Raw genomic sequence first — 22093 nt, forward strand, 5'->3', positions numbered from 1 at the left:
TGATCTACCTGATTCTTACACAGCTAGTTACCATCAGGGAATCAGATCTACCTGATTCTACACAGCTAGCTACCATCAGATCCTACCACCAGGGAATCAGATCCACCTGATTTCTACACAGCTAGTTACCATCAGGGAATCAGATCTACCTGACTCTACACAGCTAGCTACCACCAGGAATCAGATCTACCTGATTCTACACAGCTAGCTACCATCAGGGAATCTACCACCAGGGATCAATCTACCGATTCTACACAGCTACTACCTCAGATCACCACAGATCAGATCACCTATTCTACACAGCTAGTTACCTCAGGAATCAGATCTACCTGATTCTACAAAGCTAGCTACCACCAGGGAATCAGATCTACCTGATTCTACAAGCTAGCTACCATCAGATCTACCACCAGGAATCAGATCTACCTGACTCTACACAGCTAGCTACCACCAGGGAATCAGATCTACCTGATTCTACACAGCTAGCTACCATCAGATCTACCACCAGGGAATCAGATCCACCTGATTCTCACAGTAGTACCATCAGGGAATCAGATCTACCAGACTCTACACAGCTAGTTACCACTGGGAATCAGATCACCTGATTCTACACAGCTAGTTACCATCAGGGAATCAGATCTACCTGACTCTACACAGCTAGCTACCACCAGGGAATCAGATCTACCTGATTCTACACAGCTAGCTACCATCAGATCTACCACCAGGGAATCAGATCTACCTGACTCTACACAGCTAGCTACCACCAGGGAATCAGATCTACCTGATTCTACACAGCTACTCCATCAAGTCTACCACCAGGGAATCAGGATCTACCTGATTCTACACAGCTAGCTACCACCAGGGAATCAGATCTACCTGATTCTACACAGCTAGCTACCATCAGATCTACCATCAGGGAATCAGATCCACCTGATTTCTACACAGCGAGCTTACCACAGGGATCAGATCTACCTGATTCTACACAGCTAGCTACCACCACGGAATCAGATCTACCTGATTCTACACAGCTAGCAGCTACCATCAGATCTACCACCAGGGAATCAGATCTACCTGACTCTACACAGCTAGCTTACCACCAGGGAATCAGATCTACCTGATTCTACACAGCTAGCTACCATCAGATCTACCACCAGGAATCAGATCCACCTTATTCTACACAGCTAGCTACCATCAGATCTACCACCAGGGAATCAGATCTACCTGACTCTACACAGCTAGCTACCACCAGGGAATCAGATCTACCTGATTCTACACAGCTAGCTACCATCAGATCTACCACCAGGGAATCAGATCCACCTGATTCTACACAGCTAGTTACCATCAGGGAATCAGATCTACCTGACTCTACACAGCTAGTTACCACCTGGGATCAGATTCACCTGATTCTACACAGCTAGTTACCCATCAGGGAATCAGATCTACCTGACTCTACACAGCTAGCTACTCAGATCTACCACAGGGAATCAGATCCACCTGATTTTACACAGCTAGTTTACCATCAGGGAATCAGATCTACCTGACTCTACACAGCTAGCTACACCAGGGAATCAGATCTACCTGATTCTTACACAGCTAGCTCATCATCTAGCACCAGGAATCAGATCTACCTGATTCTAACACAGCTATGCTACCACCAGGGAATCAGATCTACCTGATTCTACACAGACTAGGCTACCATCAGATCTACCAGTTCAGTGGAATCTCAGATTCACCTGATTCTTACACAGCATGCTACACCAGGGAATCAGATCTACCTATTCTCACAGCTAGCTACCACGAGGGAATCAGATCTCACCTGATTCTACACAGTAGCTGCACCACAGGAATCAGATCTACCTGATTCTACACAGCTAGTTACCACCAGGGAATCAGATCCCCTGATTCAACACAGCTAGTACCATCAGATCTACCACTCAGGGAATCAGATTACCTGATTCTATCACAGCTAGTTTTACCACCAGGGAAATCAGATCTACCTGATTCTACACAGCTAGTACCATCAGATCTACCATCAGGGAATCAGATCACCTGATTCTCACACAGCTAGTACACACTCAGGGAATCAGAATCTACCTGATTCTACACAGCTAGTTACCATCAGGGATCAGATCTACCTGATTCTCACAGCTAGTTACCACCAGGGAATCAGATTCCACCTGATTCTACACAGCTAGTTACCATCCAAATCTACCACCAAGGAATCAGATTCACCTGGTTCTACACAGCTAGTACCATCAGATCTACCATCAGGGAATCAGATCCACCTGATTCTACACAGCTAGTTACCATCAGGGAATCAGATCCACCTGATCTACACAGCTAGTAGCCTCAGGGAATCAGCAACCTGATTCTACACAGCTAGTTACCATCAAATCTACCACCAAGAATCAGATTCACCTGATTCTACCACAGCAGTTACCATCAGATCTACCATCAGGGAATCAGAATCCACCTGATTCTACACAGCTAGTTACCATCAGGGAATCAGATCTACCTGACTCTACACAGCTAGCTACCACCAGGGAATCAGATCTACCTGATTCACACAGCTAAGCTCATCAGATCTACACCAGGGAATCAGATCTACCTGATTCTACCAACAGCTAGCTACCACCAGGGAATCAGATCTACTTGATTCTACACAGCTAGCTACCATCAGATCTACCATCAGGAATCAGATTCACCTGATTCTACACAGCGATACCACCAGGAATCAGATCTACCTGATTCTACACAGCTAGCTCCACCAGGGAATCAGATTACCTGATTCTACACAGCTAGCTGCACCAGGGAATCAGATCTACCTGATTCTACAACAGCTAGTTACCACCAGGGAATCAGATCCACCTGATTCTACACAGCTAGTCCATTCAGATCTACCATCAGGGAATCAGATTACCTGATTCTACACAGCTAGTTACCACCAGGGAATCAGATCTACCTGATTCTACACAGCTAGTTACCATCAGATCTACCATCAGGGAATCAGATCCACCTGATTCTACACAGCTAGTTACCATCAGGGAATCAGATCTACCTGATTCTACACAGCTAGTTACCTCAGGGAATCAGATCTACCTGTTCTCACAGCTAGTTACCACAGGGAATCAGATCCACCTGATTCTCTACACAGCTAGTTACCATCAAATCTACACCAAGGAATCAGATTCACCTGATTCTACACAGCAGTTACCATCAGATCTACCATCAGGGAATCAGATTCCACCTGTTCTACACAGCTAGTTACCACCAGGGAATCAATCCACCTGATTCTACACAGCTAGTTACCATCAGGGAATCAGATCCACCTGATTCTACACAGCTAGTTACCATCAAATCTACCACCAAGGAATCAGATTCACCTGATTCTACACAGCTAGTTACCATCAGATCTACCATCAGGGAATCAGATCCACCTGATTCTACACAGCTAGTTACCATCAGGGAATCAGATCCACCTGATTCTACACAGCTAGTTACCACAGGGAATCAGATCCACCTGATTCTACACAGCTAGTTACATCAGGGAATCAGATCCACCTGATTCTACACAGCTAGCTTACCATCAGGGAATCGATCCACCTGATTCTACACAGCTAGTTACATCAGATCTACCATCAGGGAATCAGAATCTACCTGATTCTACACAGCTAGTTACCATCAAATCTACCACCAAGGAATCAGATTCACCTGATTCTACACAGCTAGTTACCATCAGATTTACCATCAGGGAATCAGATCCACCTGATTTCTACACAGCTAGTTACCATCAGGGAATCAGATCCACCTGATTCTACACAGCTAGTTACCACCAGGGAATCAGATCCACCTGATTCTACACAGCTAGTTACCATCAGGGAATCAGATCCACCTGATTCTACACAGCTAGCTACCATCAGGGAATCGGATCCACCTGATTCTACACAGCTAGTTACATCAGATCTACCATCAGGGAATCAGATTCACCTGATTCTACAGCTAGTTACCTCAGGGAATCAGATCCACCTGATTCTACACAGCTAGCTACCATCAGGGAATCAGATCTACCTGATTCTACACAAGCTAGCTACCATCAGGGAATCAGATTCACCTGATTCTACACAGCTAGTTACCATCAGGGAATCAGATCCACCTGATTCTACACAGCTAGCTACCATCAGGGAATCAGATCTACCTGATTCTACACAGCTAGTTACCATAGGGAATCAGATCTACCTGATTCTACACAGCTAGCTACCATCAGATTACCATCAGGGAATCAGATCCAACTGATTCTACACAGCGAGCTACCACCAGGGAATCAGATCTACCTGATTCTACACAGCTAGTTACCATCAGGGAATCAGATCTACCTGATTCTACACAGCTAGCTACCATCAGATCTACCATCAGGGAATCAGATCCACCTGATTCTACACAGCGAGCTACCACCAGGGAATCAGATCCACCTGATTCTACACAGCTAGTTACCACCAGGGAATCAGATCTACCTGATTCTACACAGCTAGTTACCACCAGGGAATCAGATCTACCTGATTCTACACAGCTAGTTACCATCAGGGAATCAGATCCACCTGATCTACACAGCGAGCTACCACCAGGGAATCAGATCCACCTGATTCTACACAGCTAGTTACCATCAGGGAATCAGATCTACCTGATTCTACACAGCTAGTTACCATCAGGGAATCGGATCCACCTGATTGTACACAGCTAGTTACCATCAGGAATCAGATCCACCTGATTCTACACAGCTAGTTACCATCAGGGAATCAGATCTACCTGATTCTACACAGCTAGTTACCATCAGGAATCAGATCTTCCTGATTCTACACAGCTAGTTACCATCAGGGAATCAGATCTACTGATTCTACACAGCTAGCTACCATGAAATCTACCGCCTTGGGAATCAGATTCTAACGCAATCAGGCGAATCAGATCCACCTGATTCTACACAATCTAGTTACCATCAGGGAATCAGATCTACCTGATTCTACACAGCTAGGCTACACCAGGGAATCAGACTTCCACCTGATGCTACACAGTCTGACAAGTCTCAGGGAATCAGATCTACCTGATTCTACACAGCTAGCTACCATGAAATCTACCGCCTGGGAATCAGATCTAGCATCAGGGAATCAGATCCACCTGATTCTACACATCTAGTTACCATCAGGGAATCAGATCTACCTGATTCTACACAGCTAGCTACCACCAGGGAATCAGATCCACCTGATTCTACACAGCTAGCTACCATCAGATCAGCCTGCCCCCTCACCCCATCACTCTCTTCTTTCTCTCCATCCCTCCCTCTTTTCCTCTGCCGCCCATCATTTTGTCAGGCAGTTAGTAGAGGTATTGGTTAAGGTGGATGGAATAAGATAATGTATTTTTCTATGTGGGTAGGGTAAGATGCAGTAGGGTATGCTTGCGCTGGCTTTTGGCCGATTAAAAAAAAAATATATATATAATTTTTTACATACTGTACCAGTCAATAGTTTGACACACCTACTCATTGAAGGGTTTTTCTTTATTTTTACTATTTTCTATAGTGTAGAATATTAGTGGAGACATCAACTCTATGAAATAAAGCATGAAATCTATGAAATAAAGCATGTAGTAACCAACACAAAGTGTTGCCAAGAGTTTTCAAAGCTGTCGTCAAGGCAACAGGTGGCTGCTTTGAAGAATCTCAAATATAAAATATATTTTGATTTGTTTAACACTTTTTTGGTTACTACATGATTCCATATGTGTTATTTCATAGTTGTGATGTCTTCACTATTATTCTACAATGTAGAAAATAGTAAAAATAAAGAAAAACCTTTGAATGAGTAGGTGTGTCCAAACTTTGACTGGTACTGTGTATATTTTTTTGGGGGGGGAGAAAAGCTGACACACCACTTTGCAAAAAGTATTTCACAACTTCTAAACAGCAGGAGGCAGTATGCATTTTAAAAATATATACCTCATTGTTTTAAACGTTAACATTTTACTTCATATTATGAGCCATGTCTTACCTTGCTTCAAAGTAGCCTAGCCAAAATCAGACCATATCCGTGGAGAAATTTATTTTATTTCATTGTCCATTAGCCAAAGGCACAATCCTAGTCATATTAAATCAAATCAACTTGTATTTGTCACATGCGCCGAATTCAACAGGTGTAGACCTTACAGTGAAATGCTTATTTACGAGCCCCCAACCAACAATGCAGTTTTAAGACAATATCTTAAAAAATAAATAAAAGTAAAAAATCTTTAAACAGCAGCAGTAAAATAACAATAGCGAGGCTATATACAGGGGAGTACCAGTACAGAGTCAATGTGCGGGGGCACCGGTTAGTTGAGGTAATTGAGGTAATATATACATGTAGGTAGAGTTATTAAAGTGACTCTGCCTTAGAAACCGATGCTAGTCGTTACATCTTTAGATCTCCCCTCTTTCAAAATTGCTAATGGTTATTTTCATCTGTCACATGAAACCGCTTGTATGTGCGATGCCCTTTGACAACGGTATGTTCCTGTTAATTGCATTATGGAACAAACATTGGCATGTAGCCTAGTAGCCTTGTGCGTATCGGGGTGGCAGGTAGCCTAGTAGCCTTGTGCGTATTGCTGCGCTTATAATGTGAAGTGATAATAGTTGATCAACATTTTAAGCTAAACATTCTGCTCTGTTGCGTCACTCATTGCTTTTGGGAGAACCTGTTTGGGATAGGGGGCAGCATTTTCACTTTGGATGAATCGCGTGCCCATAGTGAACTGCCTCCTACTCTGTCCCAGATGCTAATATATGCATATTATTATTACTATTGGATAGAAAACACTCTGAAGTTTCTAAAACTGTTTGAATTATGTCTGTGAGTATAACAGAACTCATATGGCAGGCAAACTTCCAAACAGGAAGTGGAAATTCTGGGGCTGGTTGATGTTAAACTCATCGTGTATTCACATCCCAATAAGATATGGATCTGTTCGCACTTCCTACACCTTCCACTAGATGTCAACAGTCAGTAGAATGTGGAACGAAGCCTCTAGTGTGATGTGGGGCCGGATGGCAGCTATTTGAGTCAGTGGTCTGGCAGAATGCTAGTTCCTAGTCACGCGCGCTAGTCATGATATGGCCATGTGTTCCATTACTCTGTAGACAAAAATGAATGCTCCGGTTGGAACGTTATCGGCCTATCGAGTGGCGTAACGGCGTAACGAGTGGCGTAACGGTCTAAGGCACTGCAGCTCAGTGAGGGAGGCGTCACAACAGACCCTGGTTGTATCACAACCGGCCGTGATTGGGAGTCCCATAGGGCGGCGGACAATTGGCCCAGCGTTGGCCGGGTTTGGTCGGTGTAGACCGTCATTGTAAATAACAATTTGTTCTTAACTGACTTGCCTAGTTAAATAAAGGTTCAATTTAAAAGATAAAATCATCTGTAAAATAAAAAATATGTAACTCATAAAATTCTCCTTCCAGGAAGTTGTGGCGCCATACAACCATGACTGGGAAGATTTTAATTTGCAGGCCATTTAAGACATTTCCCAGAACCGTATGCATTGGGTGCATAACCCATTAAGGCATCCACCCACTGTGCAGAATGACAGAAATCCCATTTAGATGATGGTAATGCATCTTAAACAGAACATCCAACTCCGTCTGTGATATTAAGGTAGTAATAACACGGCCTTACAGGACGCAACCCTCTAATACATTGCAAGTTTGCCCTTTCTGGCCATTAGGCTGCACTTTACAATAGAACTCAACTCTGTCTGACCGTCAGAATCTATTGGTAGCCTAAACTGTGGCACAAATTGGTGGATTTTTCACACCTAGCCTAGTTGTTAGACTATCCTTTTGTAAATTTAATGGAGGTGTGAATGTTTCTGTCAAAGTGTCTCTCTCCTCTCGCACTATAGTCCTGCATCTGCAACAACAACAAAAAATCAGCTGGCATGTGGTCCCGGAGTTGAGAGAGAACTTGGGTTAATCAAATTGTAGAATTACACTTAACATTTAAGTCATTTAGCAGACGCTCTTATCCAATTACACTTAACATGTGGACTGACAAATGTAGAAAAATACAACTCTCATTTCTCATTTACAGCAACGACCTGGGGATTAGTTACAGGGGAGAGGAGGAGGGGGGATGAATGAGCCAGTTGTACGCTGGGGATGATTAGGTGACCATGATGGTATGAGGACCAGATTGGGAATTTATCCAGGACACCAGGGTTAACACCCCTACTCTTATGATAAGTGCCATGGGATCTTTAATGACCTTAGAGAGCCAGGACACCCGTTTAACGTCCCATTCGAAAGACGGCACCCTACACAGGACTGTGTCCCCAATCACTGCCCTGGGGCATTGGGATATAAAAAATAATAATAATAATAATAATTGTTTTAATATGATTGATGAATGGACTGTTTTATTAGAAGTTATTCTTTTAGTATCTTTATTTGTTGGCTAATTCATGCTTTTGTTCAAATGATGAATGGATTATTTTTGCTAATTAAATTACCTTTCACTTTGCCTAAAGCTATTGTTTTAGTAACTTTATTTGCTGTTTAATTCAGTCTTTCAGTTCATAGACCACACACAGGCCATATGGTAAACGTTTGAGTAGGCCTCTACTAAATAAACGTAGGATTTCTTTCAGCTTATATTCGATTCTGGGAATTGTTTATTTAAGTTTAAATTACACTTTCTAAACAATATTAAATGTAAATGTATTGAGTTATGTCAACTATAGTATTTGATTATATTATATATTATATATATTATATATATTATATTATCGGTTATTAGAAGGTACTTTCAAAGCGATGTTTAGTTGTCAATGTGCCCCATTGCATTGTGAAAATAAAAATATATCGTACTTAATTCATGGCATGGTTTCTTTTTTTATCCGAGTGTTGAATAGACGTGCAGACAAATGATTTAATACCGGAAAGAATAAAAATAGCCTATTCTGAAGTCATGAATACAACTAGGCTAAATAAATGAATGTTATTGTAACGGATCGGCTCTTGGAAATCATATGAGGCACCTAATTTCCTCAATATAATCATTCATTCAGGAGGATAAACCCGTAGGTCTTAGGCCCGCAGTAAATTAAATTAGAAAAATTGTCATTGTTGATGAAATACGAACGCTATTGGCTAATAGGTGTTTTGGATTATTCATTATGAATAGGATTTATTTGGTTTATTTGGTTTACATTCTTCATTGTAACCACTGTAACCACAAATAATTGAACACACACACACACACACACACACACACACACACACACACACACACACACACACACACACACACACACACACACACACACACACACACACACACACACACACACACACACAAACACGAGCCAATTAACTTGGTCTTTATCAAAGACGATCTGTTAAAGAGGCAGAATGTGTCAGTGATTTATTTATTTTGGACCAAAGCCACGAATGATTGTGTCACTCAGCTTCATGCTGACAAATAGCTTATTAAATAGGGCCAAGCCTAAACCAATAAACTAAATATCCTAAATAAACGACATTTTTATAAATAAATTAAATAGCTCAGGTCTTGAAAATATGGGCAGCATTTTTCTCCTCCGTATCCTCGCTGGAATCTCTGACGTAATGTACCGTAGTATACCACAATCAATGTCAATGTGCTGCAGTATAAACTTGCAACTTTTAATTGAAGAACCACTGTAGATTGACACAGGCTAGTGATTTTGCTGTTCGTTACACATCTTGTTAGCTGAGGAAAAGTAAACGTGGACAGTTATTTTAACATCTTCAAAGTGCACATCAGAATTCCGTAAGAAGGACCACGCTTCGTTGCATCCTTGAATTGCATGTTCTGAATTATGAATTACCATAATGTAAAATGTGATTTTCTGTCATTCTAAGCACCGTGGGTGGACTTCTTAATCAGGCTATTCACCCAATGCATATGGAGCTGGTACATTTCTCAGATGTCTGGTGAATTCAAATGCTGCAGGTCAGATGTCCCGGCGCAACATTTTCCGGAAACCCTGGTGCGTGTGTGTGTGTGTGGTTGATGTAGAGAATCAGACATATGTCTGTCCTCTGTGCATTTGACCCTGCAGTTCTAAACCCCTGGTTAATGGGAACTGAGCGAAAATGAGAGAGAGTCCTTGTTCCCCCCCCTTCCCCCCTGTGTGTGTGCTCGCTCATGAGGGCCTATAGAAAGACGTTAACCCCTGCAGCTTCAGCTATGATAGAATGGGGGACAGGGTTAGGGGAAGATGAGGGAGGTGGACTGGGTTAGGAGAAGATGGGGGAGGTGGACAGGGGAAGATGGGGGAGGTGGACAGGGTGTAGGGAAGCATGGAGGGAGCGTGACAGGGTTTGGGGCAAGGATGGAGCGGAAGTGACAGGTTAGTGGAAGATGGGTGGACAGAGGGAAGATGGGGGATGGTGGACAGGGTTTAGGGACTGAGGGGAGGTGACAGAGGTTAGGGAAGATGGAGGGAGGTGGACAGGGTTTGGGCGAAGATGGAGGGAGTGGACAGGGTAGTGGAAGACGGGTGGAAGGGTTAGCGAGTGGAGGACTGGCGGGTTTAGGGAGATGAGAGTGAGGGAGGAGAAGGAGGGATGCCAGGGTTAGGGAGAAATGGGAGGGAGGTGGAAGGTACGATGAAGGTGGACGTAGGGGAGTGGGGGGTAGGGTGGGAGGAGGAGGTGGAATGGGAGGTGGACGGGAGGGGATGGAGTGTAGGTGACGAGTGGAAGGGAGGGAGAGTGGACTGGTTAGGGGAAGATGGAGGGAGGTGGACTGTTAGGGGAAAGATGGGGAGGTGGCTGGGTTAGCGAGAGGGGGTGACAGTTAGGGAAAGCTGGGGAGGTGGACTGGGTTAGGGGAAGATGGAGCGGAAGGTGGAACCAGGGTTAGGGGAAGCTGTGGGGAGGTGGACAGGGTTAGGGAAGCTGGGAGAGGTGTACAGGGTTAGGGAAAGCTGGGGGAGGTGGAACAGGGTAGGGAAGCTGGGGGAAGTGACAGGGTTAGGGGAAGATGGAGGAGGTGAACAGGGTTAGGGAAGCTGGGTTGGGAAGGGTCCCTTGTCTTGTTGTTGTAGCAGCCGTTTGCCCTGTAGAGGCAACCTTCCTCATCCACTACAAACTGCAGCAACACTGCTGTCCAGACATCTATTTTTCATGAAGAAGCAGTTCAAAGAGAAACCTAATTAAGCTCACTGATCAGAGCATATCAGTACTGCTGCTGCAGGATGCATTGTCCAGGATATTTGTGCACACTTCTCTGCTGTGTGTGTGTGTGTGGGTGTGTGTGTGTGTGTGTGTGTGTTTGTGTGTGTGTGGTGGTGTGTGTGTGTGTGTGTGTGTGGTGTGTGTGTGTGTGTGTGTGTGTGTGGTGGTGTGTGTGTGTGTGTTGTGTGTGTGTGTGTGTTGTGTGAGTGTATCACAGGTGCAAGTGCAGTGTCTCACCAATCAGTCAGGACACCATTAAAGGCTAATTACTGAACAGGGGAAGCTGTGAGCTGGTCTGGGGCCACACACACTGTGATTGTAAGGGCGTAGCTGTTTAGCTTTGGCTGTCTCTCCTTCAGGAGCCAGCACCAGCAGAGGAATATCCAGTCCACACACACACACACACACACACACACACACACACACACACACCACACACACACACACACACACACACACACACACACACACACACACACACACACACACACACACACACACACACACACACACACACACACACACACACACACACACACAGGCGTCTCACGCTGCCTGGAGAAGCAGACAAGCTGTCGAACAATTGAGCACGGCGCCCGGTCTGTGGCTTTGATGGCTGTTTCCCTCATCAAACGGACAGTAAAGCTTGATGGTTGGACCACCAGTAGGACAAAGGAGCAGGGCTGCTGGCATGCAGGTGTTAGGATCACGTCCCTCGTGGTGAAGTCAGCACACAAGGCCCTTTATAACCGGTTAAAACAACTCAGAAAACACCACCAACCCACCACGTTGACTACTCTTTAAAATCAACAAATATTACTGTAAATACTGAATTTTATACTCAAAACAAATAGTTCCGATGACTGTTTTTTTTTCACCATGTACATCTCAATCTTTACAACGTGCTACTTAATGTTGGCAGTTCCCGTAATACATCATCTCTGGCATATAGACCCTGCGATAGACTAGTGTCCTGTCCAGGGGCTGTACTGGTACACCAAGCTGTCCACTACAGAAACAGGAGATAGACTAGTGTCCTGTCCAGGGGTGTACTGGTACACCAAGCTGTCTCACTACAGAACAGGAGATAGACTAGTGTCCTGTCCAGGCTTGTACTGGTACACCAAGCTGTCCTCACTACAGAAACAGGAAGATAGACTAGTGTCCTGTCCAGGGGGTGTACTGGTACACAAAGCTGCCTCACTACAGTAACAGGAGATAGACTAGTTCCCTGTCCAGGGTGTACTGTACATCCAAGCGTGTCTCACTACAGAAACAGGAGATAGACTAGTGTTCCTGTCCAGGGGGTGTATGGAACATCAAGCTGCCTCACACTACATAAACAATTCCTGCTCTATGAGCTAAGGCGCTCTCTCTCTCGCTCTGTCTGTCTGTCTGTCTGTCTGTCTGTCTGTCTGTCTGTCTGTCTGTCTGTCTGTCTGTCTGTCCGTCCGTCCGTCCGTCCGTCCGTCCGTCCGTCCGTCCGTCCGTCCGTCCGTCCGTGGCTTTGTCATTGGGAGGTGTAAACTAGTTAGTCTGTTAACCCTTGTGTCCTCTTCTCTCTGTAGCAGATAAGTCCAGCCTGCTGTACGCTGTTAGACTCCCTCCGTCCACCCCCTCCTCTCCCCTATACGCCGGGCCCAGCCTTACTCCGTCTACTCTGTGATCACTGTTGCATACCAGCAGCGCCCATTTGAAGCCCCTTATAATACCATTGAGCACGGGACAGTAGTGACCCTCAGTGTGCTAATTGTCAGAGATAGACCTTACTGTGATGTCTATTGAGCTCTCCCTCCCGGACGGAGCAGATGCAGGATGGGGAGAAGGAGAGGGGGTGAGAGGGTTGTTTGAAGGGCTAGGGGACCCAGCAACAGCAGCCACTTCTCCCTGTCTGCTCTGTCTGTCTGTCTGTCTGTCTGTCTGTCTGTCTGTCTGTCTGTCTGTCTGTCTGTCTGGTCTGTCTGTCTGCTGTCTGTCTGTCTGTCTGTCTCTCTTTCGCTCTCTCTGTCTCTCTCTCTGTATCTCTGTCTCTTTTCAATTCAAGGGCTTTATTGGCATGGGAAACATATGTTAACATTGCCAAAGCAAGTGAAGTAGATAATATACAAAAGGGATATAAACAATAAAAATGAACAGTAAACATTACACTCACAGAAGTTCCAAAAGATTAAAGACATTACCAATATCATATTATACAGTGTTGTAATGATCTACAAATTTAAAGTACAAAAGGGAAAATAAATAAGCATAAATATGGTTGTATTTACAATGGTGTTAGTCTTCACTAGTTGACCTTTTCTTGTGGCAACAGGTCACAAATCTTGCTGCTGTATCTCTCTCTCTCTCTCTCTCTCTCTCTCTCTCTCTCTCTCTCTCTCTCTCTCTCTTTCTCTTTCTCCCTCCCGGTAGAAAGGAGGAAAATGACGTTCTGAGGGTCCAGTCATTGCAGATCTGGTTCATTTCTATGTTAACATCCTTACCTATGCAAAGTGTGTAGTGCATGGGGCCTTCAAATTGAATTACAATTGAATAGGGATTAGCATGTTTGCAAATGAGACTTGCTGTGGTTAGAAAACAGAATGAGATTCAGTGAAAGGCTTGGGGACATTGGAGGTGAAATATGCCAGGTTGTTACAGACCGTGATGACTAAACCTGAATCTAAAACAGAAGGACAATGAGACTGACTGAGGAGTGGGGGCATTTTGCTCATGAATCCAGACACAGTGAATGGAAGGGAAACATGGGGATTATTGAGATAGCAAGGCTATGTCAAAGAGTTTATGAACATGCACATATCCAGGTTGAAGAAAAAAGACAATATAACATTATTCCACATTTGTTACACGGAAAATACAGTATATCTGAGTTTTCTGCTATGTATTATCCATTATTATCCAACATTAATTAGAGAACCTTGTCAGAATGTCATAGAATCCATCCGTCTTCCAAATCCATCCTTTAATTTCTCCTCTGTAGCATGGTGTACTACAGTACCCACAATTCCTTGTGCAAGATATCTGGTCATGTCTTAGTTAAGACATTAATGTGAAGGTGTCCCTTCTCCTTATCAATACATCGGTCTTTGTGTTTCCCAGGGCAACCTGCAGAAGTACTCCAACAACAGTCTGGTGGTGCAGGCCATGAAGACCAATCTGACASACCCTGACATGCATGTCCTGTTCTTTGACGTGGAGTCTGTGATCATCCAGCTGCTGACGGAGGAGGCCCAGCGGCCCAACTCCAGCCTGGTCTCCCCTGAGACCCTCCAGAAGGCCCAGGGAGCAGCTGACAAGGGAGGGTCCTTCCTGGCCAACAAGATCTTCAAACAGGTGAGGGATGGATGGATGCTTGGTCTTGCTAGGTTGTGACTGGAATGGCACCCTATGTCCTGTATAGTGCACTACTTCTGGCTAGAGTCTTCCTGTTCCTTGTAGAGGACTCTACTTCGGGCCAGAGTCTTCCTGTTCCTTGTAGAGGACTCTACTTCGGGCCAGAGTCTTCCTGTTCCTTGTAGAGGGCTCTACTTCTGGCCAGAGTCTTCCTGTTCCTTGTAGAGGACTCTACTTCTGGCCAGAGTCTTCCTGTTCCTTGTAGAGGACTCTACTTCTGGCCAGAGTCTTCCTGTTCCTTGTAGAGGGCTCTACTTCTGGCCAGAGTCTTCCTGTACCTTTAGAGGGCTCTACTTCCTGTCCAGAGTCTTCCTGTTCCTGTAGAGGCTCATACCTTCTGGCCAAGAGTCTTCCTGTACCTTGTAGAGGCCACCCTGGCCAGAGCCTTGCTTGTCTTGTAGAGGAGCTCTACTTCGGGCCAAGAGTCTTACCTGCTCCGTTGTAGAGGGCTCTACTTCTGGCAGCACTGAGTCAAATGTGCAGGGGTACCGTCTGGAGTCGATGTGCAGGGGTACAGTACTGAGTCGAGGTGCAGGTACCAGTACTGAGTCGGACGTGCAGGGGTACCAGTACTGAGTCGATGTGCAGGGGTACCAGTATGAGTCGATGTGCAGGGGTTACACAGTAACTCGAGTAGGATCGTGCAGGGGTACCAGTACTGAGTCGATGTGCAGGGTACCAGTACTGAGTCGACGTGCAGGGGTACCAGACTGAGTCGATGTGCAGGGGTACCAGTACTGAGTCGATGTGCAGGGTACCAGTACTGAGTCGATGTGCAGTGGGTCCAGTACTGAGCGATGTGCAGGGGTACCAGTAGCGAGTCGATGTGCAGGGGTACCAGTAGATGTGGCAGGGGACCAGTAGCGAGTCGATGTGCAGGGGTACCAGTAGCGAGTCGATGTGCAGGGTAACCAGTACTGAGTCGATGTGCAGGGGTACCAGTATGAGTCGATGTGCAGGGGTACCAGTACTGAGTCGATGTGCAGGGGTACCAGTACTGAGTCGATGTGCAGGGTACCAGTACTGAGTCGATGTGCAGGGGTACAAGTAGCGAGTCGATGTGCAGGGTACCAGTACTGAGTCGATGTGCAGGGGTACCAGTAGCGAGTCGATGTGCAGGGGTACCAGTAGCGAGTCGATGTGCAGGGTAACCAGTACTGAGTCGATTGTCAGGGGTACCAGTACTGAGTCGATGTGCAGGGGTACCAGTACTGAGTCGATGTGCAGGGGTACCAGTAGCGAGTCGATGTGCAGGGTAACCAGTACTGAGTCGATGTGCAGGGTACAGTAGCGAGTCGATGTGCAGGGTACCAGTACTGAGTCGATGTGCAGGGGTACCAGTAGCGAGTCATGTGCAGGGGTACCAGTAGCGAGTCGATGTGCAGGGTACCAGTACTGAGTCGATGTGCAGGGGTACCAGTACTGAGTCGATGTGCAGGGGTACCAGTAGCGAGTTCGTGCACGGGGTACCAGTAGCGAGTCGATGTGCAGGGGTACCAGTAGCGAGTCGATGTGCAGGGGTACCAGTACTGAGTCCGATGTGCAGGGGTACCAGTACTGGTAGATATGTGCAGGGTTACCAAGTAACTGAGTCGATGTGCAGGGGTACCAGTAGCGAGTCGATGTGCAGGGGTACCAGTAGCGAGTCGATGTGCGGGGGTACCAGTAGCGAGTCGATGTGCGGGGGTATGAGGTAATTGAGGTAGATATGTACATATACTGTAGGTATGGATAAAGTGACTAGGGAATAGGATAGATAATAAACCCTAGCAGCAACGTAAGTGCAAAAAGCGTCCATGCAGATAGTCTGGGTAGCTATTTGGTTAACTGGTTAACTATTTAAGTATTTAACTAACTATTTAGCAGTCTTTTGGCTTGGAGGTAGAAGCTGTTCAGGGTCCTAACTTGTTGTTCGGTACCGCTTGCCAGACTACGGCTTGGGTGGCTGGAGTCTTTGACAATTTTTAGGGCCTTCCTCTGACACCGCCTTGTATACAGATCCTGAAAGAGTCCTATGCATAATGGGTGGATCCTAAGTCTTAGCCTGGTGGTCTATTGTTTACCTGTATGTCTCCTCAGAAACCTACTGTCGGGGCTGGAGCCCAGTCTATAATACATCCAGGCCCCATGGCTGCTGTGGGCCCTTGGCCTGGTGTGGGGTGCCTTGTATTGGGGATGATTGCTCCACAGGCTGGGGGTCTTTCTGGGCAGTATTGAGGAGTTTTCCAGACTTAGTTAGCTATTTGTACAGAGAGCAGAGAGAGGAGAGGATGTGGTCTGATTGTAAGATGTCTAAGTCCCGTAGGGAGCTGAATGATGTAACGTGAAGTCTGTCGACGGCCGTCCCGGCGCCCTTTCATGTGTTTGTGTTATTATCGTACATAAAACAGGGGAGCGGACGAAAAGACAGACTCGCATCATATAAAAGAAAGTGGGTACAGATAGAGGTGCGGACTGAGAAAAGTCCACACAAAACTTATTCTCTGCCAGCCATATAATTGGTCCAAGCCAGTCCTACAATATTTCAAATCGTTGTTTTTTTCATGTCGCCATTGTAGATTTATGTTCTAGAAATAGATTCCTTCTAGAATAGATTCCTTCTAGAATAGATTCCGTGTTCCTTCTCGACTAGTTAGAATTAAAGAAGAAGCTCCAGAACTTGATGCCACAGGTCTTCCAACTTCCAGAAAGCCCATTACACAATGCATTAACCCCCAGCCATGGCCTAATGCTTTCAAACACACATCTGTCCATATAAAATAGTAGCTTTAATAACAACCCACTGACATGAATTAATTTAAGTCAGTAGACTTCGTGCACATTGTAGTTCACATCTTATCTTATTAGGCCTAGTACACATCATATCTTAGGTAGGCCTAGTACACATCATATCTTAGTAGGCCTAGTACACATCATATCTTAGTAGGCCTAGTACACATCATATCTTAGTAGGCCTAGTACAGCATCATAAACTTAGTAGGCCTAGTACACAGCATATCTTAGTAGGCCCTAGTACACCATCAATATCTTAGTCGGCCTAGTAAACATCATTCTTAGTAGGGCTGCCTAGTACACATCTTATTTAGAAGGCCCAGACACATCATATCAGTAGGCCCAAGTAACATCATATCTTAGTAGGCCTAGTACACATCAATTTAGTAGCCTAGTACAAACATCATATCTTAGTAGCTAGTGCACATCAAATATCTTATTGGCCTAGACAATATCATTATCTTAAGTAGGCAGTACACATCAATCTTAGTAGGGCTAGTAACAACATCATATCCTTAGTAGGCTCGTACACCTCATATCTTAGTAGGCCTCGTACCACATATCTAGTAGGCTAGTACAACATCATATCTTAGTAGGCCCAGAACAACATCATATCTTAGTAGGCCTAGTACACATCATTAGTCTTTCGTAGGGCCTAGTCAAACAATATCTTAGTAGGCCTAGTACACAGAATCTAGTAGGCTAAGTGCCCCACATACATTAGTAAGGCCAGTATCATTATATCTTAGTAGGCTAGTCACATCATATCTAGTAGGCCTAGTACAACATCATATCTTGAGGCGTAGTACAACATCATATCTTAGTAGGCCTCGTACACATAATAATTAAGAGGCCTAGTAACACATCAAATCTTAGAGGCCCAGTAACACATCATATCCTAGTAAGCCTAGTACACATCATATCTTAGTGGCCTAGTGCACATCAATCTTAGTAGGCCGTAGACACATCTATCTTAATTAGGCCTAGGACAACATAATATCTTAGTAGGCACCTAAGTCCACATCAATACTTAGTAGCCTATAACATCTGCTTATTAGGCCTAAGTACCACATCATATCTTTAGTAGGCATGCCTAGTACACATTCATTCTTGAGTAGCCTAGTGCACATGCATGTCTTAGTAGGCAGACACATCAATATCTTAGTAAGGCCTAGTACACATCATATCTTAGTAGGCGCCTAGGGTATCAATCATAATCAGAGGCCTAAGTACACATCTTAATCTTAGGATGCATGCCTAGTACACATATATCTTAGTAGCCTAGATACACATCCATATCTTAGTAGCCTAATACAAACATCAATCTATAGGCCCTAGTACCACCATCAATATCTTATAGGCCTAGTAAACACATCATATCTTATAGGGCTGCCTAGTACAGCATCTTAGTTAGTAGCCAGTACATCATCAATTCTTAGAGGCCAGTACAATACATATCTTAGTGGACCAGTACACCTCATATCTTAGTAGGCACCTAGTACAACCATCATATCTTAGTAGGCCCTAGTGCACATCATAATCTTTAGCTAGACATATCATATCTTAGAGGCCTAAGTACACATCAATCTTATACGCCTATAACAATCAATCTAGTAGGCTTAGTACACATCATATTCTTAGTAGGCCTCGTACACATCAATATCTAGTAGGCCTAGTCACCAATCATATCTAGTGAGACTCCAGAAACACATCACATTATCTTAGTTAGGCCCTAGTACACACTCATATCTAGTAAGGACTAGTACACATCAAGTCTTAGTAGGCCTAGTACACATCATAGTCTTAGTAGGCCTAGTGACACATCAATATCTTAGTAGCCTCTAGGACACACATAATCCTTACGTAGTTTCCTAAGTACACAGTCATATCATTAGGCTGAGGCCTAGATACAGATCATATCCGTTAGTAGGCTAGTATACACATCAAATATCTTAGTAGGGCCTCGTACCACATCAATCTTAGTAGGCCTAGTAACTCATGCTCTAGCCCAGACACTCATATCAAGTAGGCTCTAAGTACATTCGAGTCTTTAGTAGTAGGCTTAGGTCAGCATCATATTCTTAGTAGGCTAGTACACCATCATATCTTATGTAAGGCTTAGTACAACATCATTAGTCTTAGTAGGCCTAGGTCACATCGAGTAACCTAGTGGCTAACTCAATAATTTATTAGGCCTAAGTACATATCATTTCTTAAGTAAGGCCTAGTACACATCATATCTTAGTAGGTCGCTAGTACACATCCATATCTTAGTAGGCCTAGTAGCAACACATATCTTAGTAGGCTGTACAACATCATAATCTTAGTAGGCGCTAGTACACATCATATCTTAAGTAGGCCTCGTACAGCATCATATCTTTAGGTAGGCCTATACACATCTTATCTTAGTAAGGTCAGCCTAGTAGCAATCATCATAATCTTAGTAGCCTAGTACACATCTTATCTAGTAGGTCCAGACACATCATATAATTAAGTAGGCTTAGTACAATCATAATCTTAGTAGGCCTTAGTACACATCTTAATCTTAGTAGGCCTAGTACACATCAATAATATTAGTCAAGGCTTAGTGACACATCATAATATTAGTAGGCCATGTACACATCATATCTCTGAGTAGGCAATAGTAAACACATCATATCTTAGTAGACCTAGTACCACATCAATACTTATTAGGCCTAGTAACATCAATTCTTAGTAGGCTGCCTAGTACACATCATATTTCTTAGGCCTGTACACATCAATTCTTAGTAGGCCTAGTACAACATCATATCTTGCTAGGCGCAGTACACATCATATCTGAGTAGGCCCAGACACATCATATCTTTAAGTAGCCTAGTGCACATTCATATCTTATAGCCTGTAACACAATCTATCTTAGTAGCCTAGTTAACACACATATATTAGTAGGCTAGTACACATCATATATTAGTAGGCCTATACCATCTATATATTAGTAGGCCTAAGTACACATCATATCTTAGTAGGCCTAGTACACATCTTATAGGCCCAGTATCACATCATATCTTAGTAGGCCTATACCATCATATATTAGTAGGCTAGTACGACATCAGTATATTAGTCAGGCCTAGTACACATCATATCTTAGTAAGGCTAGTTACACCATCTTAGTAAGGCGCTAGTACATCATCTTAGTAGGCCCTAGTACAGACATCATACTTAGTAGGCCTAGTACTACATCATATATAGTAGGCTAGTACACATCATTATTAGTTAGGCCTAGTAAACATCATATATTGAGTAAAGGCCTTAGTACAATCAATATCTTAGTAAGGCTAGTACAACATCTTAGTAGGCCTAAGTACACATCATATCTTAGAGGTCCAAGTACACATCAATTATCTTAGTAGTCCTAGTGACACATATTATCTTAGTAGGCCTACGTCACATCAATATTAGTAGCTTAGTACACATCAATATTAGTAGGCCACAGTACACATCATACTCTAGTAGGCCTAGTACACATCTTAGTAGGCCTATAAATCATATCTAGTTAGGCCCTAGTACAGCATCTTAGTAGGCGTAGTTAACACATATAATCCTTAGAAGGCCTTACACATCATATCTTAGTAGCCTAAAGTAACACATCTAGTATATGGACACATCCTATCTAAGCTAGCTTAGGATGTTGATGGCCTTCCACCTTTAAGAATGTCGGTGTTAGAGGAAGTGCATTCTCCTGTTTGCGTCCCAAGATGGCCCTAATTTCCTACAATAGTGCACCTATGTAGCCTTATGGGCACTGGTCAAAAGTATGCACTGAATATGGAATAGGGTACCATTTAGGTGCAATACTCTGGCCTGGCCTGGCTTCTGTGAGGATAAACAGTGGACGAGCCCTATTACATCTATGGTCTGATAGAAGTATTTGGCAGTCTCTGCCTAGCGAAGCATTGAACAACTCTTTTATAAAGACAGGACCAATAAACCCCTGATCGCTCCTAAAATTCTATCTTGCTTCTATCTCCAATTTTATTTTTTAATAAATGTGTACATTACCGTGAATGAATAGCAATTCAGGCTGGCACCAAACTTCCCCTGCAGCTAGCTAGCCTCAAAGAAATCACGCCCGTGCCTGTCTACTTACAGCTGCTGCTCAGAGAAACACTGGCCGTGGCTGTCTACAACAGGCTAGCTAGCCTCAGAGAAGAACACTGCCCGTGCTGTCTACTACAGCTAGCTAGCCTCAGAGAACAACGGCCGTGGGCTGTCTACTACCAGCTAGCTAGCCTCAGAGAAACACTGCCCGGGCTGTCTACACAGGCTAGCTAGCCTCAGAAGAAACACTGCCCGTTGCTGTCTATACAGTAGCTGAGCCCAAGAGGGAAACAACTGCCCTTGGCTGTCTACTGAGCTAGCTAGCTCAGAGAACACTGCCCGTGGCTGTCTACTACTACAGCTAGCCTTAGCCTCAGAGAAACACTGCCCATGCTGTCTACTACAACTAGCTAGCCCAGAGAAACACTGCCCGTGGCGTCTACTACAGCTAGCTAAGCCTAGAGAACACTGGCCCGTGGCTGTCTACTACCATCTAGCTAGCCTCAGAGGAAACACTGCCCCGTGGCCTGTTCTACTACATGCTAGCTAGCCTCAGAGAACCCACTGCCGTGGCTAGTTCTACTACAGCTAGCTAAGCCTCAGAGA

The 22093-nt window shown here is 44.4% G+C and overlaps 1 protein-coding gene across 1 annotated transcript in view; it reads left to right on the plus strand.

Annotated features, from left to right (window-relative positions):
- LOC139025769 (WD repeat-containing protein 7-like) overlaps positions 1-22093 on the plus strand; it is a gene marked incomplete at its 5' end in the record, with an annotated part of 55504 nt that overhangs the window by 28688 nt on the left and 4723 nt on the right. The window contains one exon of the mRNA XM_070440958.1: positions 14345-14610. Within this exon, the coding sequence (XP_070297059.1) occupies positions 14345-14610 (266 nt within the window). The remainder of the gene's footprint in view (positions 1-14344; positions 14611-22093) is intronic.

This window comes from Salvelinus sp. IW2-2015, unplaced genomic scaffold, assembly GCF_002910315.2.
Source record: "Salvelinus sp. IW2-2015 unplaced genomic scaffold, ASM291031v2 Un_scaffold3237, whole genome shotgun sequence".
Classification (NCBI taxonomy): Eukaryota; Metazoa; Chordata; class Actinopteri; order Salmoniformes; family Salmonidae; genus Salvelinus; species Salvelinus sp. IW2-2015.